Source organism: Onychostruthus taczanowskii, unplaced genomic scaffold (genome assembly GCF_017590055.1).
Source record: "Onychostruthus taczanowskii isolate IOZ18803 unplaced genomic scaffold, ASM1759005v1 scaffold16, whole genome shotgun sequence".
NCBI lineage: Eukaryota > Metazoa > Chordata > Aves > Passeriformes > Passeridae > Onychostruthus > Onychostruthus taczanowskii.
The window spans coordinates 10131734-10158620 of record NW_024498795.1 but is presented as its reverse complement, the minus strand read 5'-3'; the positions used below and the strand labels follow the sequence as shown (position 1 = coordinate 10158620).

Here is a 26887-nt window from a genome sequence, read left to right as displayed (position 1 = left end):
TCTGAATGCTTTTAAGGTGCATTGGTCTTACTGGAAAAACAGAAGGACCACCAAAACAATTAAACAGCATATCTATGGAATAGATTTTTCTTACTGTTCACAGCAAATTATCGAAGCGCCAGGAACCACTACTCAGTTGTTTCTTCTTATTCAGAAAAAGACTAACTCTTTCAGATCATGCTATATTATGGGACAGCAGGCTAGGACTGTTTCATGGAATGGCACCTTAAAATTCTGCAAGATATTAATATGCTACAATGGTAAACTCAGCTTAGTGGCTGCACCCTCCTCCTCATTAGATGAGAGGTAGTTTCTTTCAATTTTTACAGGATTTTCTAGAGCTACTGCCAAAATTTTGACAGCTAAGTGGCTACCATTCAGAGCAGCACTCACTGGAACAGGCATACATCATAAAAAGTCACATTAGAGAATTAATGTTGCCAATTACACAGCAATTCATGATTCACTCTTCCCCATGAAGTATTACAGAAGAAGCTGGGTTGTATTGCTCTGTTTTGAAGACCACAACATAGTTGTAAAAACTTGCTTTTATCTTGTATACATTAAACAAACCACGGACTACTTTCACTGCAGTCATACTGCAAAGATCGAGAAATCACCAATACTATTAGCAATCCTGATCATGAAAATACCTAAAGAAAAATTTTCAAACTATTATCTTCAGTGTATTTAACTGTAACAGATTACATGGCTGTCTGAGGAGCTGCAAAGATTACTGATGAAATGCTTAAAACTCTTAAGTGAAACACTGAACTTATGCCATCACTATACTATTTGTACATTATTACTAAAGCATCATCAATAAAAAAAATTTGTAACAGGCAAGCTTTGGTATTTGTTGGTCTGCAGTATTTTCAGTTTAGTGGGAAGCTCATAAAAAGATTTTGGGCCTTTTTTACCTGGATGCCCTGTAGCAACTTCTGAAAATTTCTAATAGAACAAGAAGATAAAAACTCCAGTGAGAATTGTTGAGGGAGTTATCTGTAAAACTTTAATAGGGATAAATAAACTTTTGCTTCTTTTTTTAGGAGATAAACACGTGCTCAGTCAAAAAGGACTGAGAAAGCTGATGTGTGCATGGGGGCTGAGATGGAGGTAGCTGCTGCTTTCCCAGGTGCAGCTGATGGGAGCACACTGATTACACTGCCCAACGTAATTCATCTCCATAAAATGACAGCCCAGACTCTAATAATTACAAGTGATTTGGTCAAAGGAAGATCCACCAATATGGTGCTACATTTAATTTGAGATGTAGAAGAGTAACAGCAAATGCTGCTGTTGCATGCATCTTTATTTTATCTTGCCACATGAATAATACTTTCTTTTTTTTTTCTTTTTAGTTCAGGTTTTAGATAATCTGGAACCACAGCTTAACATATATAGGACCACAGAATCATTTGGGTTAGAAGAGACCTTACAGATCACCTCATTCCAACCCTTGCCACGGAAATTCAGCAGCATGAACTGTGTATTTGCAACGTAAGATAAGTCACAGATCTGAACAACACACTAATTTACTTTTAGCCACATAGAGCACTTGTTTCAACACCAGTTACCAACATTAGACATACAAAAAAATATTATTCTTATAATGAGAAGTCAGCATATGGTGTATTATTCATTACCGACCTACATATAAAATGTTGGGTTTTAAGTAGTACTTTGCTCACAGAATTTTTACAGATGCTCATCAGAATTACCTGAGAATGCAACATACAATAACAGATCTATTTGGAAAATCTACAAGTCCTTGTAAACAAGATGAAGCCAACACCTCATTGTATAAAAACAATTCCAGATTTAGCAGTCTTAACTGCAAAAGCATCCTTGCACCCTGTTTTAAAAAAACATGAACAAAAACTAGAGAAGATTCTCTGTCACCAACTGCAATTTGACTGCAGAATGAGGTAAATGAAGAAGGTTGAGGGTTCATGGGATAGTGGTGGGGTGGGTTTGTTTGTATGGCCTTTCATGGTTTGTTTGTTAAGGCTTTATAGAAACAAATACTTAAGCAGAAAAAATTAGAAAGGCTACTTCACAATCTGCATAAGCACATTTAACTTAAATTGCTACTGAAAGACACAATCCCACTTTTTTCCCCTGCACTTCAGCTCCTACATTATGTTAGCTGTACAGACACATCATTTTCTAGCAAGTGAAACAACCTGCCAGACTCCTGATTTGGCAAGTTTGCTTTCAGACAGATCAATGAGATAATCCAACCTACCCCGCAACTTCATGATCCCTAGAAGCAATAGGAGTAAAGGAATGACAAAGCCAGAGCTGCAGGGAGGGCAGACAGCCCTTTCCAGAAGCAAAGTCTTAGATCAGCATAAACTTATCAGCAATCCTATCACCACAGGTTGTAATGATTCACTGCACTTTCTATTACAGGTTTTTCTACTTTCATGCCTTTCTCCTCCCTCAGCTCAGGTTTCCACTGTCTCAGTGTGACATGGTTTCATAATGTATTTTACAGTAATCCTGGCTTGAAGTATTCTCCACATACACACACACACACCACCTCCACCTCCTCCTCTCCAGACTCCTAACCCTGGCTCAGCTAAACCCATTCACCTGCCTCCTGTCAGAGCCTCAAGCAGTTGAAGGAACAGCTCAGATTTAAGAGAGCTTCCATGGCAAAGTTTTCTTTCAAGACTGTGCAGTCCGACATGCATTTTACAACCTAACAGAAGAAAAACCAAATTTTACTAAATCCCTTTCTTGTACTGTTGACTACCACCTCTGCTCAAAAAAAGCTCCCACAAAGTGGTCCCAACACAGCATCTGAAAGGTCATCCCCTTCTGCTGGATTATTTCTCATATGGAATAGTACTCCAAGCCTGCTCACTGTGAAGCCAAAGAAACATTTGTACCAACATAGTGCAAGAAGTAACACAGGAGCAGGACAGCGCTATTTTTGGCAACCATAAGATCGTAAGTGCACGTCAGCACTCAACTTCAAGCCAAATCAGCTCCCTGATCTGATTCACAGCATGCACACTGTGCAGTACAGAGAGAACCACTGGAAGAATGAAGAAGGAAGTATCTATGTTTCAGGAACAAGCAACAGGAAGAGATTATTACCTTAGACTGGTACTACTGAGCACACTGTACCTTGAATTTAGAGTTTCAGACAGAATTAGTTTCTGACCAATGGTCTAGTTAGTAAAAGTTTAAGTAGGAGGCTGTTTCCTTCTTTTTGCTTCTTAGATTTTCAAACATCTCTTGCTTTCAAAAAATCAATTTCAAGACACATGTAGCCAAAGAAACAATGAGGTATATACATTTACATGGAATTCACAAGAATGTATTGCACAACACTTAGTCTTCAGTGAATAATTATGAACACAAAGAGAAAATAAAAAATGTGACTTGAGGCAGAAAGCAACAGAAGTTACAGGGTAAGCAGTTACCAAGCACAGGACAAAATCAACACAAAAAGAAGCACCAAGGGAAGTATAAATCCAAGATACTGGTCTGCTCAGGACTTTGCAATTCACTCTGTACCTTACCATACTGAACTTTCTAACTACTAATCACATCAATGTTAATTGAATGGTATTTTGATTTATTAAGTTTGTTTGATTTTAGATGGAGATATTTTCACCTTTTTCATCCTTCCTGCTCCCAAGCAAAGCGTTTGTCTGCAATATACAGAGAAAATATTGAAGTATTTGGGTTCCTGACAGCTGTATTTAAATGCTAAATTTCAGTTATTCTTTTTTAAAGAAAACATTGCATATAGTCCCCATGAATATGAAAAATCTCTCCTCATATTTTTGAATGTGCAGTTATTAGTCCTGCCATGAGCCAATTTTGTAAACATGAAAGATTAATGCAATGAGCTGTTCCCTTGATTTCATCTTTTTTTCTTTTCTTTTAAACAATTCACTTTTTAAAAGAACAGTAGCATCTAATTAACACATGCATTTATTTTCTTTAGATGCAATTCTATGCATAGGCATTAGAAACAAAATACTATGGCATTATTAAACATAATGGTATGGAATGATATGCATTTACTAATTCAAGTTTTTTCAAATAATTTCTAACTTGATTTGAATAGGGAAATGTGGGGCTACAAACGGGCACTGACTTCTTATTTATAAAATAACTGTATGATTTGCAATTGAAAACTTAGACCGAGGCTGCTCAGACCTTGGGTTAATCGACACGTTAGTCACGGCATTTTTCAGTGATCAAGAAACCAGGTTACACAACCTGCCATGGCAGCGCAGGATATTTATTGTTCTATATCTGCGTGAAGTCCCTGCCTTGTTACTAGCAGGGCTGCCTTTTTTTTCCCCTCTCCCACTCCTCCTCCCCCCCCCCCCCCCCCCCCCCCCCCCAAACGTTTCTAAGTATAGTGACAACCTCATCAGGGTTTACTAGTAGCAGCGCAAGCTCAGTGAAAACCTGGGAAATCTAACTGGAAACATGAGAGAGAGCTTTATTTGGCAGTGCTAAAAAAACCTGGGGACAAATGGCTAAGCGGCGGTGGAAGTGCAGGCTGCACAATCAATAGGCAGAGAGCCGGATAGAGGCTCCCTTCGCTGCCGGATCGACAATCGACAGCTGAGAGACTATTTTTTGCAATGGTTGACTAAATATGGTCAGGGAAGAGAGAGGCACAAGAGAGCCTGTTTGCCTGGGAGTGCATGTTTCAAATGCTTAGCTGCCTATAAAGCCGTAACAGTTTTGCTCGTGCCCTCTAAGTGGGAAATACGGTTGGTGACTTCTGTAGTGTGTGTGCGGGAGCCCTGACCTCGCGAGCAGACTTGACCTCTGAAGATGGAAAGTAGCTTCAACACAGACCTGCCTACAGTTAAGCCTGGAAACATAACCTCAAGCAAGAAAAGATGCAGTGCAATATCTAAGGAACTAGAAGAAACCAATATTTGCCGGGGGAGGGGGGAGACGATCGCTATTTTTTTGGTGCCTTTTTCCAATTTTTTTTTTTTGGAAGCAACTCCAACTTTTGGGGGCTTGGTTTTGGTCTTTTGTTGGGTTTTTATTTTTCTTTTTGCCTGTGATTATCTTCATCTGACAGTGGGCTAAGTTCACCTTCCCTTGGCTTCCTAGCATCTATCCTTGGAGTCTTAACTCTCAGTCCAGCAGACATAAGGTATAATTTCTATACAACATCATCCATATTTTAGCATTCAAAAGAAAGGAAGAAGGTGCCAATTAGGCACCCATCTTCATGCCTTTTTTTTTTCTTTTAAGTTTTATCTATTTAAGGTGGTGAGGTACTGTATGCACCGACATTCGCCCCCCCTTGCCTCCCCCTCCCATGTAACGAAGAGCTGATTCAGCGAATAGAGTGAGAGCACTCAGGATGAGATGGCTGCTGCTGATGTGTCTCTAGGTCATTACCTCTCTTCCAACTGCAAATGCTGCATGATACTAAGCTTACAGGTAACAGAACATCAGGAGACCTGCATTATTCTGCACGTTTAAAGGATGCCTATGACTTTCTGCATGTATATCTTATTTACTAGACTGTTTTTTTAATTGTTGTATTAATCCCTCTACTCTGGGAACAGCTTAATTTTGAGTGTGCTAAAGTACCAAGCATTTGTAGTGTAAAGAGTAGGTTGAAAGAAAACAACTGTTAGTCCAAATTTCATAGCAAAAATAAAAAGGAAGAAGCCAAAAAATCCAAATCCCAACTTGCTTAGCAGGAAGAATTCTTTTTAAAGAAGATAAACTAATAAATTGCAATGCCACTAACTGGTTGTTCATTTCATTGAAATATATTCTTATCTTCCTATGCACAACTAAAAATGTACAAACTTGAAAAAGAAAACCTAATAAACAGTGTGGTAGTGTAATGCTGAGTTCTCAAATAGGTCTCGGCAAAATTTTCAAGGTGCTTTGTATCAGACGTACATGAAAACAGCCTACTTAAAAACTAGAATGTGACTGCTGTGATTCTAATGCTGCATTGCTGATTCTCCTTGTACTACTGTGCTAGCTACTGCTACACTCTGATTTGCTCTCTATCAGCTGCACTAGGTTTTTGTCATGAGCTGCAGAAATTCTTACTTCCTCTGCTCTCAGCTTTCCTTACAACTATTACAGTTACTAATTATTCAGCTTCTTTCAAATTAACCTTTTAATGCTACAGAGACAAAGCTTAGTCTTTACTGTAACCCAAACCAACTCCTGAAATACATATTAAGCAGCCATGAGCTATATCCGACAGTCCCTCAGAAGTCAAAGCTGTACTGCACATCAAATATTTAACCACCATTCCAAACCAAGTTGCACGAAATCTTACAAAACAGGGTTAAACTTGGGCTTTGTTTCTATGAGGGTTTTTTGTTTGGTTTGGATTAATTTTTTTTAGTTAATTATTTTAGCTGTCATAAAAATTTCAAGGGTGGACAAGACTTTGACTGAAGGTGAGTGCCAGTTTTAAAAAACAAGAAAAGCTGCTTGCAGAAGTGTTGAATAGGTATTAGCTTTCACATGTGACCTTCGGCCTAACAATCCAAATCCTGTCACAGCAGTTAGAGGTTGTTTTCTTAATTCAATGTCATCATCTTTAGGATAAGCAGGATCACTGGTGACATGTGCTTTTGTGTTTGGGTTGGGCTTTTTGTGGGTTTTTTTTGTTTGTTTTGCTTTATTTTTTGTTTTGTTTTTTTTTAAATCACTCTGAAATACAATGTAAATAAATATAAACCTGCAAAGAGTTTGCAGAATGATGGATGGGATACAAAAAAGCATAGAAAAGGGATTTGGGGTAAGAAAATAAGTTTATAGCTGCTATTTTATATCAGTCTATGCTTCCCTTTAGGACACTAGATGCAAACTGTACCCCAGCATGAAAATCTGCTAGAAGACCTGTGAGGAAGCTGAAGTTTTTACAGTGGACTACAACTATGAATTCTAAGAAAAGACATTGCAAACCTACCAGTGATTCAACTCGCTACTTAAACACGGTCACTTAGAAGAGCAAGAGGCTGCAAAAATATGGAAAAGCACTTCTAACATCAGTGCCATCCCAAAACAATGAACTATGCCCAGCTTTAAGACACTGTGCAGGTAAATTGCATTGCAAAGTTCGGTTAGGATAGCAAGTTTATTTTCTACCATCAGTTTATCAGAACTGTTGTCCTTCCAAACAACTGTCAGCTAGTTTCACCTAATGACAGCAAAACAAAGCAGCAAAATACTTTCTAGGTTCATCTGACAGGCAGTCAAGCAACTCTATGTGTACCTGCTCAGAGCACATACTTCTTTATGTACCCATATGAACATACAATGCTATGGAATGTAAAGAAGTATGTATTTTTGGCAGGCAAGGAACGACCAGTAAGAGGAAACTAAACAGCTGCTGGAAGAAACAGGTTTCCCTCTTGTTTGAATGACATTCATGTGACAAATTGGCTTGCTAAGGGTCAGCTGGTATTGCCAAAATAACTCATACTTGTTAGTAACAAATCACAAAACATTAAATTAAGTGACTATAAAAGTGGGTAGGAAGAATTGTTAACAGCTGATAAGCAGAATATTAGCTGCAAACAGAAATTAAAGCAAGGCTGGAAACGAAACCTTGAAATGCACCAATTAAGACTGCAGCATAGCTGCAAAATTCATCCTTACCAGTACTCCTCACTTCATAGATCTTAAACTAAACTCAAAAGCCTAGTTATCAGAATGCATCTCATAAAAACAAGCCAATGTTCTAATAATCACAGCCTGTTCTGTGTACTTCAGATGGTGGTACTTAAATTTGCATCTACCATAGAACATTTAATCCACAGGTTGCAACTGAGACAAGTATTAACAGCTAAGAAATTACAGTGTGAGCTACAAAAAATGATAGCCAAAATAACTGAGTATAACTTCTGCAATTTAATAAGACTTAAGTTAGAATTTTCTCCAAATCAGCACTTATTATGCTCACTGAGCTCTTCGATACAAAGTGCAGTGTCAGGTTTATGCACAGAAAGTGACAATACAGAGATTTCTAGGCCAGAGCTGCTAGTCAGCGGATTAAAGCTATTGACAGATTCCTAAATGAAAACACAAATGACAACTACAGCCTAAAAGGTAAGTTATCTTAAATACTATTTTCCAATTAGCTGAATTTATTTTAAATCCAAATTTAAGAAAATTTGCCATAAAAATTTTTTAAGAACTACATGAGGAAGAGTCCCTCAATAGTTTCAAGGTCTAAAAGTGGTATTAATTAAAATACACTGATGCATACCATCCCTAAGTAAAGATATTCAACATCAAATCCAGGAACTAGGGAGAAATGTGAGGAAAAAAACTCCCCACTCATCAATCCAGCCATTTCTATTCATGACAGCAGCCTTCTAAAAGCAGTTATTAAATAGGATATGTCCATGATAAGTAGGAACATTTGGCCCAGGTTAAAGATTCTAACTGTAGCCCTTTGCTTACTAAAACGTCTGTGAGGAAAAAAACTCCAACCAAAACAAACAAGAAAAATAAAGGTAACATACAATTTTTAGATGGAGGACTTATTTTTAAATACTCACATAATTCTCAAACAGCTAATAATATACACAGCCTGATATTTTTAACACTTGAAACTACTTACTAATATATATACAAGCAGAAATATTACCTTACCTGCTTAAGAAAGCAAAGTTTCAGTATTTTTTTAAAAGCTCTTTCTTTTATGAGCAAATATTTTGACATGAAGGCTACAGTATCTTAACATCTAAATTAAAACCTGGTTTATAGTGGGAAACAAATCAAACTGCAGTAGCTTTTCTGAATAAAGCAAGGCTACTAAACTCAATCATGCTCACAGAAGCAATTTGGTATAACTAGCAGTTTCACTTAGGGGTTAATTGCTAAGCATTTTCTTCTTTTCCTGATGAGTTCCTGTACTCTGCGTCTATTGATTTAGCTTCTTCTATAAAATGGGACAGATTTTTTAACAGCTTTAATTTATCCGAGAGGTTTTTGGTAACAATTTATCATATTGTGTTCTCCCTTGTATAACATTGCAATGTTATTCTGACACAAAATGACAGTTCAGAGTGATACAAAAGTTAAAATTATATGTTGACATTGCTTCCTGCTAGTTCATGTTAGCATATCTCTAAGAATACATACCCAGTCACTCTAAAATGTCACATCCATCACTTAGATCAGCTGTTCAATTTTAACCGAGCACACGTTGAACTTTGGGCATCTGCTGACACAGTTGTAACTCAAACATTTCAACTGTGTGACTGACAGGGATAACAGATGCTGACATTATCAAATGCTACACGGCTTTTTTTCCACAGCCGTTTTTTGTCCCGATATGGCCAGTACATGAAACTGTATTGCCATCCAAAAGCGCACTTGAGCAGCTGTATCTGTGAAACAGTTCCTCTATAACTGGTAAAAATAGAAACTCATTTTATAGCCATCTTGATGCTTAAGTCCAAGTGACACACCTGCCACGTTTCTATTAGGATACATAGTGTTGGGGAATATATTTACATAAATCTTCTCACCATCATCAGACTATGCAACAAACACATGTCGACTATCCTTGACATACTCATTACTAGAGAATGGTTTGAACTAAAGTTGTCCCGATTTCCACTGCAGTAAAATCTCAGAATTCAGTATGACATAAAAAAAAAAAAAAAGCTGTGAGCTCACACAATTTTGTATTAAGGACTTTAGTTTAGAAGAAATCAGATGCAACCCCAGATAAATCTTTAAAAGCTGTGTTTTTCTGGCATTAAACATTTTTACATATGCTAGCAAGGTAAAAAAATTAAATTTATCCTGCTATATTATATAATCATTCCTAAAAAGTTAATACTAACCAGAGATATAGCAATGGAATTGAAAGCACTTGGCATTTATATTTGTGCTAACCAACTACAGCATAAAAGCAGCTGCAAAAGGGAACCTGCCAGAAAATGAATGAGGGAAAGGGGGGGGGAAGAGGGTGACAAGGAAACTGAAACGTTCTACCCCAGTAAAGTTTAACATAAAGAAGTAGGGGAGCTCTATCTATTTCTGATAAAAACTTTAAGACCACAGTTTCTAACCCATTCTAAAATCTGATTACACTAGACAGGAAAAAGTTTAAACTGTAGCTATGATTTGATGTGAAATTCATCCAAAGATCCTCAAGGAAATACTCAAGGACAGAACAAATCTGTACAGGCCTTTCTGGTATACGGCTTCTAATTGTGCCATCTCCAAATTAGGAAAGAGTTAAAAGCTTGCATTGACAAGAAACAAACTGTGTAACACAGAAGAAAGCCGCGTGTTCTTTGTCCACTGCTCATGTGCTTTAAAATGTGTTACTGAATTATAAGCTTCCTGCACTCCAATGCTTTGCTAAAGCTGGTAAAATGGAACCAAATCAACTGTTCAATGGATTTGGTCCCCTTCAACCAGCTGTAGCTATGCATTGATCACTACAGGATTTCTCATGTTGTTAAACCTGGACACGAAACCTGCTCAGAGCAATTATGTAGTCCTCTCTTCAGTCCAGCTCAACTTCTAGGCAGCCTGAAGATGGAAGGTAACCAGGAGTGTAGCAAATTCTGTACTCCAAAATTTCAAGTTTGTATTTGTAAATAAATAGCTACTGGTATTTAACATTTTGTCCATATGCAGTAAAAATAATCTCTTACAACATTTATAAAGAAGAGAGGTAAGCAGTGAAATAAACACTTCCCAATGATTTATTGTCTCTTGTATTCTTCCTCAAGTCTGGTGCCCTTTCTAGCAGAACTGATCAAAAAAACCCTAAAACCAAAAAGAAACAATCATGAACAGTAGTGGCAGGGCAGGTTTACTTTCTGGGCACCCCTCTCCCCTTTTCTATGTTGTACAAGGAAGGAAACTCCACAGGGCAGGGACTGTATTTGCCATTTTGTATCTGTCAGGCACATTATTTACCACTTGAAGATAATGAATTTGTTACTGACCTCAACAGCTACAGGCTAATCTGCCACCTAATAATAGATCTGCTCATGGAGATTATACTCTTCCTCCAAACGAACTTGAACAAAAGTATTCTTCCAAAGCATTTTCTGACAGAATACTTTAATAAGAGGTTTTAAAAACAGGCTCTCTGCACTCAGCTTAACCTACATTGACTGTCAGAACTGCAAATACAAAAGCAAAAAACCACTTTGACTGGTTTAGAAAATAATTGTACCACTCTCATTTCCTCAGAATTTGTCTCTCTGAGACCTCCATGACAACACAGCCCATGAGTCCTGCAGACACTTCCTGAAGACACTCATTAACACTACGTAGAAGTGAGAAACCCCAGTTCTCAATTATGCTACAGTTATAAATTTCACTGTCAACCCGTTCAAACCATCTGCAAATTAAAAAAAGTTGAGATCTCCTAAATAATAAGAAAACCATGGGGGAAAATTACAATTCTATTTTAAACCACAATCTCCTGCTTGCCAGTTTATGAACATAAAGATGACATACTTCTTGCTATTGGAGAGCAGCAATACCTAAAATCTGTACCTTGCTCCAGGACTTTAATTTTTTGATTTAAAGTCCAGCAGAATTTATTACTCTGAAGAACTAACCATCCACGTGTGTGAAGTCAGGTCAGCTCCAAGACCAGCCTCTATTTAAGATGCTAGCTGCAGAGTGAATAAAGCTCTCTTCACAAGATACAATGCAAATCTAAAACTAACTGGGGCAACGGATATAAAATACGCCTACACTTCACAGTCATGTCTTCAGCTCAAAATCTGAAGTCACAGGTATGCGAATAGATCAAACATAAGCAAGAGATGATAACATGGCAAAAATAACCAATCTGTACAGTATTTTCAAATTTTACTCTCCTTTTTTCTGTCTGAAAAAAAATCTTATTAACAGTGAAGAGGCAAAGTCTGCCAAGCTTTGAGGCTCACAGTACTTTGAAAAAAGTCCAAAATAAATGCACTTTTAATATGACTGACTCAGTTAAAAATCACAAACAAGAAACCAAGTATTAAATAAAAGTTTAACTTCCCCATACTTAATTTAAAATTTCTTTTTAGCTCTATCTCCCATGCACAAGTTTAAAGATACCTACAGCATAAACTAACATTCCTTCTACATTTCAACATTATACATCAGCACAAAAACCAAAAGCTCTTTCTGTACCAATTCACAAGGTACAAAGAGAAGCAAAACATGAAAAGGAGAAATATTCTACTAAGAATAGGATGCTCTCTGAAACACACTGTACCTTGACTTGTGGAAAACACAGCCAAACTGCCATGGAAGACTCCCAGGCAGTGGAGTCAGATACTTTCTCAGCAGATAAAGTGCTGAGAAAATCTAAGCTATTTGACATAAATCACCATCTTTCTTATCATATTTATCCAATATTCAAACATTCAAAATGGAATGTATTTGTTTTCATATGAAAAATTAAAAACGTTGGAATGTTCTTCTCAGTATAAGTTGTAGGTTTTTTTTCTTGGGACATTTATCTCCCTATTATTTATAAAGGTCAGAACTCAAGAAACAAGAGGTTTTGCTCTGAAAATGAAATTGGTTCCAAATACCTATTTAACATAATTAGAAAAATTACTAAAGAAATCCACCTCCATTTATTGTGGTACTCATGGACTTAACACATGCATTTATTTTATTATCCCCAACAAGGACAATGTATGTGAACTTCATTAATTCTTGCATGCATAGCACATTTTTAATTTTTAGAATTACAGCTATGCACACAAATGCATACACATTTATATACACATGTGAATACATGTTTAACTTTTATGAAATAATATAGAAATTATATTATGTATCCATATATTTGAATATAAGGAGAATTTAATACATTGTATTAACATTATGCACCACATCCTGAAGTCACAAAAACTCCAGTTTAGGTGGAGCGAGGAAGCTTAGATGAGGAAAGACAGGTCTAAAGAAAGGTTTCAAGCAGAACTTATTACATACTGTCTGTGACCCACAGTAATAACAAGCTAAAGATGAGAGGGTTATTTTTAACAGTGTCTTAAATAGCTTGTGCTTAGTGCATTTAACAGATCAGTAGTAGCCATTGTTCTATATCAGATTAGAAAAACAAAGTGGCAAACACAAAAACTTTGGTTTCATTCAGAAACAGGCAAGTGGCAGAACTACAAAATCAGCAATGAAACAAAGGAGGATCACTGAAGTCTTGAGGAATATAAAACTCAACTCCTAGATGAATGAAACTATTATGACAATTTTTAGCTGGGGGGAGAAATCAAAATAGATTTATTTTGGTTTCATTTTCAATTATTTCTTCCCAGGCTGATGGGTAAAATATCTAATGCTTTGAGCATTGTAGATATTTTAGATGAAACTACTATATGTATCTATAGCATAGATATTTTAGATGAAATTGCTCCTTCTGTGATGGGAGACAAAATTACTTTTCTGCATGCTTAAGCAGTGCTCAGATGGAACTGCAACCAAAAAAGAATATTAAATATCTGTTTTAGATACAAGTGAAACCCCATGTACAGAGGGAACCCACACAGCATTCAAATCCCTAATACCCAAAACATTTTCCAACATTTCTAATAAAAACTTTTGTAAAGGAGGAAGGATTCTGGTTAAAACTGCACTATACTTCTCATTCTACCAACCATCAAACTGATCCAGTCTGAACTACGACACAGATCCCTCCATCAAATGAACGGTCTGTCACTTCTAAAATACTTACCCACAGAAAAATCTCCAGCACATGCCTATGAAAAACATGTTCCCACCCATACACCTTCCCTAACATCTCGAGATTATGGTCACACAAACCAGCTACCACAAGAGCCGAGGAAGAGCATTGCAAAAAAAAAAAAAAAACAAACTAAACAAAAACCAAACCAAAAAAAACCAACACCAAAAAATACCCCACCAGAGTAAGACAGGAAACTGTGCTGCTGGCTAATGCTGTTATAGAAGTAGGAAGAATTCACTTTAGAGGAAGAAGTTACCAAATGAGACTTGAAAGAATTGTCTTCTGAATGCCAAAAATAAGCTCCCTTCACTTGGTCCTTGACACGTTCTCATAAAGACCTTTTATGAGTACTGAAGAAAATGGTAAACATTTATTTGTCTTATCAACACTTTCAGCCACTACTTTTACCTCATGTAATGATACCATTCCACAAACGTAGATAATTAATTATGTTTACTTTTTAACCATCAATCTTGATAGCTATGTTCTAAGAGACTAACCTAGATTTTAATCCCATATATTAATAATGGGCGGAATTTATACAAATTTACAGCCTTATTTCTCCAACTTCTCTCAACTGAAAAGCCAAATTTAGTAGTAAACAAGGAAACACAGACATTTCTTCTTATGTGTAAGCTATACTACATACTTCACCTGAGGATAAAGTATTATTGAAGTCTTGTTGGCATGACAGCCTTGAAAAATACCATTTATCCACAATGTAATAAGGAACCACCAACACAACTTTTCTTTGAAGTTCTATCTACACAGGAGTTTTCAAAAGCCCCCTTAACTGAAAATTGAATGTAGATGTATAAAGTACAGTTATAAAATAAACTGCCTTAAATTTTTTTTCAGTTGAGCTGCTATACAAAAGCTGAAATACAAAATTCCTTCCAGATATACTTCTATGGAAATATAATTAACTGTTTCAAATACTGACAAATATAATCTAATGCAATAATCCTAAGAGTGCTTTAGAACTGTATGGTTTACTTAATAATTACCCACAAATAAGTATTTCTAAAAATATCAAATTCCTTTATCAATTCCAATACTCAAGAAGGGAAATATAGCAGTATTTACTATTTTTATCCTGTGTCAAGATTCCATCTTCAAGATCTTACTAACTTACTTATCAAAACTTTTATTGGCAAAAGTTTATAGCCATGACAGGAGATTTCTCAGGAATTTGGAGTTATCTGGATACAGGCATTAAACTGAGCAGACTCCTAGCTTCATTCTAGTAAGGGCTTCCAAACATTAGAAAGATGCATAGCTAAGCAACATGAACATTTAAGAAATACAACTACATGCAGATTTAAGGATCTTCAGAAAGAATACCATAGTTCTACCCTCATATGTACTTGTTTTCCTTTTAAATACAATAAAAAAAAAATCTTTAAAAAGAAATCTGTACCTAGGGTTTCCTCTTAGTGCAGCATGATGAAGAGCATTAAACCCATTGTTGTTGGTGATAGTAACATCTGCTCCAGCTTCTAAGAGTACAGCAAGGATATCATCACGCTTTTTACTTATTGCATCATGAAGTGGAGTGTCTCCTTCAGAATCCTAAAACCAAAAACAGTTTATGTCAATTTTTGCATGCATCTACATTATAAAGATGTTAAAATATCACTAGGAAAACTGACTGCATAAACACAAAACAGCTCTTCAAAACCTGAGTGCTACTATACTGCAGAGCTCAGAGCAAGCTGCTTCTCATCTTGCTTCAGTGGGAATCCCCACGCTGAGCTCCACCATTACACAGACACACTGCTGCCAGAACTGTGCTTTGTACCCCATAGTACTGAAGACACTGTGGTAGATAATGACTTCTCTATGCTGCTCATCCAGATGGAGTTGGATGCCCAAATTACAATTTATGAATAACAGGGCAGCAACAAAAACTAATGTGACAGAGGGAAGACTAGACAGGCAGAAGGAGGCATGGAATTTTGAGTAATAAATGCTAAGTTTAGCCAGAAATTAACCATGTAGAAGACAATACAATTTGGAGTTATCTGGATACAGGCATTAAACTGAGCAGACTCCTAGCTTCATTCTAGTAAGGGCTTCCAAACATTAGAAAGATGCATAGCTAAGCAACATCAACATTTAAGAAATACAACTACATGCAGATTTAAGGATCTTCAGAAAGAATACCATAGTTCCACCCTCATATGTACTTGTTTTCCTTTTAAATACAAATAAAAAAAAATCTTTAAAAAGAAATCTGTACCTAGGGTTTCCTCTTAGTGCAGCATGATGAAGAGCATTAAACCCATTGTTGTTGGTGATAGTAACATCTGCTCCAGCTTCTAAGAGTACAGCAAGGATATCATCACGCTTTTTACTTATTGCATCATGAAGTGGAGTGTCTCCTTCAGAATCCTAAAACCAAAAACAGTTTATGTCAATTTTTGCATGCATCTACATTATAAAGATGTTAAAATATCACTAGGAAAACTGACTGCATAAATACAAAACAGCTCTTCAAAACCTGAGTGCTACTATACTGCAGAGCTCAGAGCAAGCTGCTTCTCATCTTGCTTCAGTGGGAATCCCCACGCTGAGCTCCACCATTACACGGACACACTGCTGCCAGAATTGTGCTTTGTAGAAGACAGTGTAGTAGATAATGACTTCTCTATGCTGCTCATCCAGATGGAGTTGGATGCCCAAATTACAATTTATGAATAACAGGGCAGCAACAAAAACTAATGTGACAGAGGGAAGACTAGACAGGCAGAAGGAGGCATGGAATTTTGAGTAATAAATGCTAAGTTTAGCCAGAAATTAACCATGTAGAAGACAATACCAAAATGCGAAATTAAAGCATAGGCAAATCAAAATAAAATGTAGTCCAGGTACTAAAAGTAGGGATATCTGTTGTTTTAACTGAAGCATATAATTTTCCATGAAGCAAAAGCCAATGCCATAAAGCAATATTAAACTTTTAACTTGTTATGGCTAACACAAAATTTATATTACACAAGGTGCATGATAATACTTGACAGCACAATTGAATAGGCAAAGAATTTATACTTTTAGCTTAATGTTTTATTTTTCAAGTATCCCAAATGAGGAAAAAATACTTTTTACTCCTAGAAGCATTTTGTACACTACTTACTCAAGGACTCAATTTGGTTGGACTGAAGAGAAATGCCCTACACTAACAGCGAGAAAACACATCAATTTAAGCTTATTTGCAGCTACATAGGCAAAATCTCCAGATTTATGCTTCCAGTAAAATTCTTGCACCATATAAGTCAGGAAGTTTCTTGTCACCAACACTGACTCAACTGCAAGCTAACACAGAAACTGAACATTTTAGCAATACACTAGTACGAAAACAGATCTTTACAGTGAGAATCAAAACCTGCCAAACAAAAAGTGCCAGAATATGGCACTTGAACCAGTGTGAACCAATTTGCCTGAACTAAATCATGTATCTTTTATTTGGTCTAAATGATCATATTTCCTGTTTACAAACTACCATATGTTTCTGTTTACACAGTGAAGTGGCCACAGAAGTAGGGTGCTGGCCAGTTAAATCCCAGTCATGCCTCAGTCTTACTCCTCTGTGCTTTCATTGACAAAATCAATCACCTACTCACATTTGCACATCACAGTTCCTCAGCACACATGCTGAATCTGAAAGTTCATTTTTTTTCAATGGCCAATTACATTTTCCAGATGGAGCATCCTTGCACCATTCTACCGACTTTTTCAACTGAAACAAAATTCTGTAATTTAAACTCAGGCAAATCCACTTTGGCTACCCATAGCTCCTACGTGACTTACAATCACCCTTCACTCGTCTCAGCATATCAGGCTCCATTTTATACCTACTGTTCAACAAACACTAAACAGGATCTGGATGGATATAACAGCTCAAGCTCAGCAAGATCAAGAGAGAACCTTAAGAGTCCCGTAGGAGATGATAAATAAACAATCACTATGCTAATTAATTTCAAAAAAGTGTTTGCCCATTTATTTTATGTGGATATACAGCCCCAAAAAAACCTCATTACTGACATGGCAAAGCAAGGAGGCAATGTCTTGTTACTGCATATCTTGATTTGCCCAGGCCACTACAACTTTTTCTGATGTCAATCTCTTCAAATTTACCATTCTCATTTGATTTCCTAAAACAGTTCATGTAGCTGCCTTCAGCAGTGTGGATATCTGCTTATCTGAAAGCATATTTCCACTTTACCTTCTAAACAGGACATTGCACTTATTCCAATGCTTCCATCACCTTTATTACAGATGAAATTCCCTATGAAATTACAGTACTTGAGATCCTACACATGAGCGCTTTCTAGATAAAAAGCTGAATATTTGAAAGTGAATTGGACTAGATAGTTCTATCAATGATAAATCTATTTTGGAGAAAAAATAAAAGACTTCTTTCAACAAAACATTCCACAGTATCGTCAGCCTGCTAAACTGTAGCTTGCAGGAGCACAGAGTTGTGGGTTCGATATAGGAGTAATTAAACAGGAAGGAAAGTTAACAACTAGAAATAACTACAGACTGTGAAAATACCAATTAGCATCTACTATAGAATAAACGAGGTGTCTATCTAGCTGTCAAGAAAAACAGACTTAACAGCATTTTTGTTACAGGTGATCACATGGTTGGGTAAAGGTTGAGACAGACAACATTACAAGCTCTGCTCCTTTCAGTCCCACTTACCATAATTTTTCTATCACCTACATGCAGCAAATCACACAATTCAGTAGCTGAAAAGTGACCCTACATTAAAATTTACTTTACCTGAAGACTGGGGTGGCAGCCAAAGTCCAGTAAAGTCTTGACAACTTGCAGATGACCTTTGTTGACAGCAATGTGGAGTGGAGTCTGCCTGCGCTTGTTGCGAGCATTCAGATCTGCGCTGCCTCGGTGCAAAACCTCAATCACAGCACCCTCGTCACCGAAGGCAGCATGATGGACAGCCCTGTCTCCATCCTTGTCCTAAAGTGGAAACAGTCATTTAACCTGGTATATTTCACATTTCCTTTGCATTTAAACAGGATTACTTCAACTAACAACTGTCCATATTTGATGCAATAAGAAAAACAAGACTACCACAACACTGTTAAAGCACCTATTTAAATCATTTCTCAAACTGCAGCAACAGAGGATGAAGAATCACTTCATACATAAACACACATGCTCTACAACATATGATATTCTACAGCATATAACTCTTGCCCTGAATCTTTGTGTGGTTTGTTCATCAAACTCAAATGGCTTCATTCGGGTTCCTACTACAAAACAACCACTGTCAAGAATATATCCAAAACAAAAGAACCAAAAACCCCACAGATGAAATCCAATGCCCAAACAGTATTACACTTAATATCCCCAGGGTAGTTGTTCCTGTAACCCGGGAAGTGTTACAGATTCCAAACCACAGTGCAAGACATGAGTATTTTCTTGTTCGTATAATTAGGTTAGTATTTATGAGGATTTATTATGTGTCATAGTTTTCACTTAATAAACCTTTTCCAAAGGAAATTTGTGACTGATACTGACATTAACTAGAAGTTTTGATTCTGTGTTGATGATTCACAGTGTTAAAACTCTGATTCAGTTTGTTCCAGTTTCACACAAATTGAGAATTAAAATGTGAAAGTCAAATTTGTCAGTTTAGGCTATTTTAACATTCATAGAAGTTGACTGTACAACATGGAATATGTTAAAATATCAATCAAGTGATTTCAGCATTAGTGACAGCATACAAAAGATAGAAGTAAAATGGAAGTTTACAGGATGAAATAATTTTCATAAGCTAGTTTCTAGCTGGGTATTTCTGCATAGTTTAATGTAACCATACATCTGTATGATTCAGTTTTGAAAACAGAGAAACACTGAAAATTGTAAAATAAAATCATGACTGATCAAGGGTGCACTGTCTCTCCTGAGTTAGCTTAGGTTTCTCATCAATTTGCTTTTTCAGCAACATCCTTCTAAAGCATTTTTTATTATGTATTGCATATCTCTAAAATAATATAAACCTATGCAAAAATTAATAGCTCTTCGCACAAACTGTATTTGCACAATGAGATGTTATAGCATTCAAAATGGTGGAAGAAGACTTATCCCCTAATTATGAAATGTATCTTTTTGAAAAAATGGATATGGTTTTCAAGATAGTCAGGGCACTACATAGCAGCTTAAACAACTTTTTGGAAAGATACTTTTATTCCTTCCAAATCAACTCATGCTACTAAATTACCTTCTCAGATTGCAGGATTCCTTCTCAGGCTCATCTAACATGAACCAACAGTGAAAAGAAGCCAAAACTTGCCCATTTGGAAAGGAGAAAGGATCAGAAAGGGGACCTTCTCTATATTTTTCATCTGGTTATAAGGATCACTATGAGGCAAACCTAATCAAGAGTGTGGCAGTAGTCCTAAACTGCTAGAAGACTTGTATTTACAGAGTACTTGGTTTCACAGAGGCATGGTAATTTGTCTTTTCATAGTTGCAGTCTGAAAAGTACACCAAGATATTTATGGAGGAAACCCCATATAATTATTGAATGTTTTAGTTCTACCATATTTCAACTTTAAGACACAATCACCTGATTTTATTAAGTCTTAATTTACAGAATTCCTACTTTAATGAGCAGAGGTCCAAGATCACACAGGCCTTTTTTTAGCTCAGCATCAAAACAAATCATCTCAGAAACTAAATCCTACCCAATAGCAATAATTCATCTAGAAAAAGCTAGCAGCTAGTAAATAATCTGTCCTTAAGACTTACATTTACATTTAGATATAAATCTAAATATTAAAAACACTACATTTCCATACATGCCAAGAGTATAATATAATACTGTTAATATAATAACTGACAACCATTAATGTCTTCAGCCTAGATTGTTACATATTCTTACTATGCAATATCTACAGGGTTTTTGAGCTATGCCAATAATCAACTGTTCTCTGACTAAACAGAGGCCACTTGTACTCTACATTAAGAAAGACAGGAGACAACAATGAGGATATTCCCAGAAAATGTCATCATGAATGTATATACTCTGAAGTAATGACTGTAAGTGCAAAAATATCCAAATTAGCTACAAAGCCAGGAAAGTAAGGATTTTTATCCATTGCTTGCTTCCATGCCTCAGCCCAGAACAGTGAAGTAAATGGACTACATTTCTGCTCTCTACTTAATGGGATGGCTCTGCTGACCTTTGCATTTTATGAACAATTACATTTATAAACATTATATATATGCATATATATAAAAATTGATAAATTGCTTACATTTTTAAAGTTTGAAAGATATAATTACAAATCTAATGATATTATGAAAATTGTTAATATTTCAATAACCAAGGCAATTATAGAATCAAGTGGGAAAACCATCCTCACTTCAGCAACACAGTTATGTGAAGATGGCTTTAAAAGTCGAGTAAAATCCCTGACAATTTTTTATGCTAGTGTAATGGTGCTTCTGAAGCCTGAGCAAATATTAAACTCTTCACAATTCTAGTGCTATCAGATTACCAGGTGTATTGTCTTCAAACTGTTTAACTAGTGCTTCTACCTATCTCTTCAATGCTCCCTTCAGTCCACCAGATTAACATGGCAGCTCTGAACATCACAGTACAGATGAAAAGCAGTTCAGCCTGATTTTAACAGTATTTACTTTGTACTGCAGTGAAAGCACTACTTCTAACATGAAGTTATTTCACAGAAATCAGACCACAGCAAGTATATATTGCATCCATCTAAGCCAGCATGAAACCTTTATAAATTAATAGTGTATCTGTAAATATAAAACAATTTTTATTCCAAGAACATTGCCTCATTAATGCTTTAGCATTCTATAACTTCTGTATATCAAATACAATATAATGCTAGGTGCCCAAGCATATGAAATTATTTTTCTGTTACGCAAACAACAACTGGGTGCATAATTAATTTCTCAGCATCTCGCTGGTCTTCAGTTTTGATTCTTAATAAATCAAATTTGACAGATGCTTCTTGGGCCTCTTGCCTTGTGCAACATGAGACATGGCTGCAGTAGCAGTGTATTCTGTGCAAATAATTGAGTAAACAACAATTCAAAATGCCAATATCACAGTATGCTGACTGACAACTGTCAAGAACAATTATTCTAAAACACCTAAACAAGAGGTTTAAACCTAAACCCAAACTTCCATTTTTAGTGAGGTTTAACAAAAAGGCACTGAAAAAGACACAGAGCTGGCAGTTTCTACCCAAAGATACTGCTGTTACCTTCTGCTTGTTTTAGTTAAGAATTGAAATATTTCTCCTAACTGAACTTTGTATATATAAGAAGCATAGCAAGTATCTGAAGTTGGAGATGCAGCATCTAAAAAACATCTTTTTCCCCTCAATGCCACAGGCAGAGTTCCCATTGCATTCTACTTTGAAATGAAACCAAAGGAAAAGAAGGGGCTTCATTGCATACTGGCTTACATAGCTCTATCATGTTAGTTGTTATATTCCATTTAACAAGAAGCGTTAAAGAATTAGATATTGGCCCTTTATAATATTGTTAGTAAGAGTCTAATTTGGGTACACCGTCACAGTAATAAAAGCAGTTTTTCACTTTGGCATTTATGAAAAGAAGGCAAGTCGAGTAGAATTGTTGTGCATGTAACAAAGTTTAAGAACACAAAAAGCATATTTTGAAAATTTTAGGTTACCTCTGCTTCTACATCCACGTTCTGTTTCAGAAGCAACTTCAAAATGTCAACGTGGCCGTTCTGGCTTGCAGCTTGCATAGCTGTGTGTCCAGCACATTGCCCATTCACCTGGAATGCCAACACTTGCAGGTGAGTTTCAAGACACACACACCTGCACACACCTGTGAGGCTGTTTAGCAGTAAAAAACTTCAAGCAACAGCACACAACACAGAATCAAATGAACTATTTTAAGATGCCTTCTTAGCGTATATAGATGACCTAGGTTTTCTCTATTTCATTTCTATATTAGCTAGACTGAAGGAAAGAGGAAGAAATAGATTTTCAACAAACATTAGAAGACATTAATGATACATGAATTAAAAACATTAATCTTTGGGTGACTCCTGTAAAGGAAACATTTTTGAGAACAAGTCTCAGATTTACACCTGTCCTCTGCTCAATGGTACATGTAACTTCCTTGCCAAATTTACGGTAACAACAGGAGAGTCTGAACAAAAACACATGTTTTGTAAAATCTTAAGTTAAAAATCAGTGCCCAGTACCAAAGAAGTTCAGACTCTAATCTGCAAGCATTACTACTGCTTTAGAACTTTAAAACATGTTCCCTAAATTAACTTCTATAATTATCAAGCACTTTCTTTTAGACTTTTCAGTATTAAACAAGTTGGTAAAAGAAATGTCACAGAGAACACATTAGATGATCTACCTTGTGAGTTAATAAAACAAACTCACAATAGCAGCAAAAGCATCCTGAAAAATCTACCCTCCTTCCTCCATCCCCCTTGAAAAAAGAAGAATTTGAAGACCCTTCAGTAATTGTGAATGTTTGGTTCTCTGCACCAACTCTGGCAGCCAGAGGTTGAGAAGTATCTTAATTCATAGCAGACAAAAGACTACAAAATCTCTCCAGCAATAAAGTATGTACATCTCTGTGTTCACACAGCCCACACACATTTTACAGGACAACAAATGGAAGAAGAGGCACTGGAACTAGCTGTATTACTTCTACACACTACCAACTGGCAAGGAATATTCAGAACAGCTGCACTTCCTTTAACACTAGAGGCCCCAAAAAGAGATACTCCCAAAACAGAACACTCACATCTACATCTGGCCTCTTTAGCAGGTCTTCCACTTTAGCAACATCTCCATTGGCAGCAGCTTTAACCAATTCTTCATTGAGATCTCCAGACTCTTGGGTTTCAAATAATTTTTTCAATAGCTGGGACAATCTCTCTGTAATTGTTAACCAAAGGACAACTAAGACTACAATTCTAATTACACAAGAACAGAAAAAAACCCCAGCTACATTTGTTTTGTTTCTAAGGCCATGTACATAGTAATACACAAACTACCATAAAATAGCAGCTGTAAAATGACTGAGTTTGAAATAAGAGCTGCACCCTAGTACCCTTTAGACAGTGGAGACTGCCACATTAGCCACTTCAAAACAAAGATGATTGAACCATAAATAGCTTTTCTTCTGCAAAATACAAAAGGATAGAGCAAGGTAAAAACATGAACTTGTGTATTACTGTTACAGACTTACTAACATCAGGTATAGGCTGTCTTCTGTGATTTGAAACACTAAGTTGTATTACTCTTCTAGATAGTTTTATGGCCACTGTACTCGATTCTTTATTGAGAAAACTCATGGCATCTATGCCTCCTTAGGAAAAAATCTAGAAAACTATGCAAAAGTTTTCTTGGCATTAAAGCAAATATGTGAAGAAGAAAGAGTAACTAGCTATGACTAAAAAAAGGAAAAATTCTAGTTTCAATTGAAAACTGCCAACAGAACACAAAACACTCTGGACAGTCTTTCTGCCTTGTTATGATATAAATGACAGCATGTTCAACAAAACTGAAGTGTGATTACATAGACACCAAAAAAATGCTACTGTCATTAGTCACAGGATGTCTGACTAAATTTTAAGACAGAAATTTTAAAGAAATAAATACCTTGAATTATAATAAATAACCACCTGCCACAGATCCCTCACCTGTGCCTGCTACCTTAAACCACCTATTAAACAAGGAGGTTTCTTGTTACTGCCAGTAACTGCCATGCCATGCCTTAGGCCCTATTTCCATCTGATGTCCCTTCCAACCATTTTGAAATCCTTAGAGCAGACCTCCAAAGACACACCCGCACTGTGACCAAACAGAAGCATCTGATCAATATAACATCTCCATATTGACTGCAAGCTTTTTTCCTATCTTTCCTATATAAAACTTGAATTACCCAAATTCCAAGGCTATTATTAACCTTGCCTACAAACAATGTATTAATATCTAATAACAATGTTTTAATTAACACAATTACTTGCTATACATATGACAATATTACTAGTTATTCTTCAAACTTACCACCAGATGCATTACTTATAGCAGATCCTGCTGATGCCACCTTCGAGACAGCTGCTGGATTATAGGTCCAAGATGTCCCACAAACCTCTACCTTTAAGTCACTGTCTGAATAGATCTGCTGAACCCGACCAACTTTACCTAAGGTCTGAATCAAAGAAAACATCAAATGTAAATAAAACATTCAGATTTCTAAATCTTTTAATATGATATAAATTTTATGAAGTCCATTGTTTAACAGCACAATCACTACTACTTTTATATAGGTTTCACTAGGTAAGCAGATTGCTGCACCTGATCAAGTATTACACTGCGTTTGATGAAAACTTAAAAGAAAATCCCTTCTAGACTGCTGCAGCCTCCAGGCACATTACCAATACTGTACAGGTACAATACCAATAATACAGGTACATACCAATAATGTACAGGTACATGACTAGAAATACTGTACAAGCTTGACCATTCCATGAATGCAAACACACAGCTACTCACTGGAAGCATTGCCTCGGCCCACTCCCCGTGACCTCTCTGGAGAAGCTTGATTCGCTCCAGGTCGTAACATACTTGAACGAGGTCACCCACTTGGAATTGAGAGGTTCCTCCTTCTGCACCTTGAGCAGCATCTCCACTTCGGACAACGTTGGCCTTGGTGAGAACAGCTGGATTAAATGTCCACCTAAACAATGAATTGTTTAAAGTAAATATGAAATACACAAAGCAAAATATATGTTTAAAAATTATCTGTTGGGTAAGTTTCTGCTTGTATGCCTACAAACTTTCTGCGACTGGATACAATAGATACTATATTTGCTGTTATCCATTTTTTCTCCATAAACTTGCCTCATTAATTTGTTAATTGTGGATCACTAATTAATTTCAAGGATAAGCTTCAGAGATATACATTTGTAAAAGCAATTAAGAAATATCCTGCCTAAGGGGAAGCAAGCTGACAACAATGTAGAAGTCCTGCAAGTAGCTATACTGTTGCTTTATTTTTCCAGGGATAGAAAATAACTGGTTGAAAAGCAGCAGACCCAAGCTGTCTCACAAGCGTTGAAGTGTCAGGAAACAACATAAGAACACAGAATTTTGGCCCTTCCCCCCATGTCAAAAGATGCAACATTAAGTTTTAACAATACTTTTCAATTAAATGGATGTCCCAGATATACCTCAATTTTCAAACTATCTTATTTGTAGTTTAAATTTTATTGATTTAGAGGCATTACACTGTTTAGTCAGGGAGGAGACGAGAGGACAGAGCAGCTCCTGTCATTGACTCTGCTGACATGACTTCCAGAAGAAAAGCCTTGCATCCCTTAAGATGGGAAAACAGCTTTGTTCTGCATTACTTAGCAATACTAGCAAACAATATCTTGAGGGATATTCTGAATGAACAGTACACTGTTAATTATTTCTGGACAAACTGAACAGGTCAAACTCCATATACAACTGAAATGATATTCCATTCACCTGCTACTTTTTAAAGATAAGCCCAATACTTGAGAGCAAGAGAACAGAAAACCATGTGGCCATATTAGATTCAAACCTCACTGTACAGCTGGGTTTGAGTCTTGTTAACATGGATGCAGCTAAGCAAAATTCAAACCTAAATTGCTTGCAGGGAGTGGTTTTGGCTTCCCCAATACCTCCTATTCTTGGTCTGTATTTACATAAATTAAGATTCCTTTGAATAATAAAAGGCTAGCTATGGACCATGCCAAGGTGACTCTAGTTTAGACACGATCCCCCCGAAATTTGTCACATGTCCTCTTAAACTACTTTCCTGAAAACCCACAATGAATTGCTATTACCTTGCCTCTTGAAACCATGGGATAGATAGTTTTTCATTAAAAAGAAAGCTACTGCTTAAAACACTGCATTTTGCAAATAAGATAGTCTAGAATGTAATTTCTTATTTTGAATATAAATTTTCACAAGTGAGAGGCACAGCAAAATTCCTTTTCCTACTAAAGCATCCTCAAAGCGAAGTCCTCGTTACACATCTAAAAGGAAACCTCAACAGACACAAAATGAGAAGAGAAAGCTTCTGGCACCAAGTAATCACAATCACTGAAGGCAAGAGAAGTTT

The 26887-nt window shown here is 36.4% G+C and overlaps 1 protein-coding gene and 1 long non-coding RNA gene across 3 annotated transcripts in view; one reads left to right on the top strand and one right to left on the bottom strand.

The window, feature by feature from the left end:
- The window catches only part of MIB1 (MIB E3 ubiquitin protein ligase 1), a 79031-nt gene that overhangs the window by 29348 nt on the left and 22796 nt on the right, over positions 1–26887 (bottom strand). The window contains exons 7-12 of the mRNA XM_041399365.1: positions 25291–25474; positions 24802–24946; positions 23534–23667; positions 22431–22538; positions 18515–18712; positions 15972–16123 (exon numbers count right to left, since the gene is read on the bottom strand). Of these exons, the coding sequence (XP_041255299.1) occupies positions 15972–16123; positions 18515–18712; positions 22431–22538; positions 23534–23667; positions 24802–24946; positions 25291–25474 (921 nt within the window). The remainder of the gene's footprint in view (positions 1–15971; positions 16124–18514; positions 18713–22430; positions 22539–23533; positions 23668–24801; positions 24947–25290; positions 25475–26887) is intronic.
- On the top strand, positions 4529–15139 carry LOC121333213. Of its 2 annotated transcripts, XR_005952253.1 has the most exons (4): positions 4529–5149; positions 5251–5442; positions 6830–7077; positions 11209–15139. It is a non-coding gene; the product is annotated as an uncharacterized LOC121333213 (long non-coding RNA). The 2 variants fall into 2 exon arrangements; XR_005952252.1 differs by lacking the exon at positions 11209–15139 and having other exon boundaries at positions 6830–10711.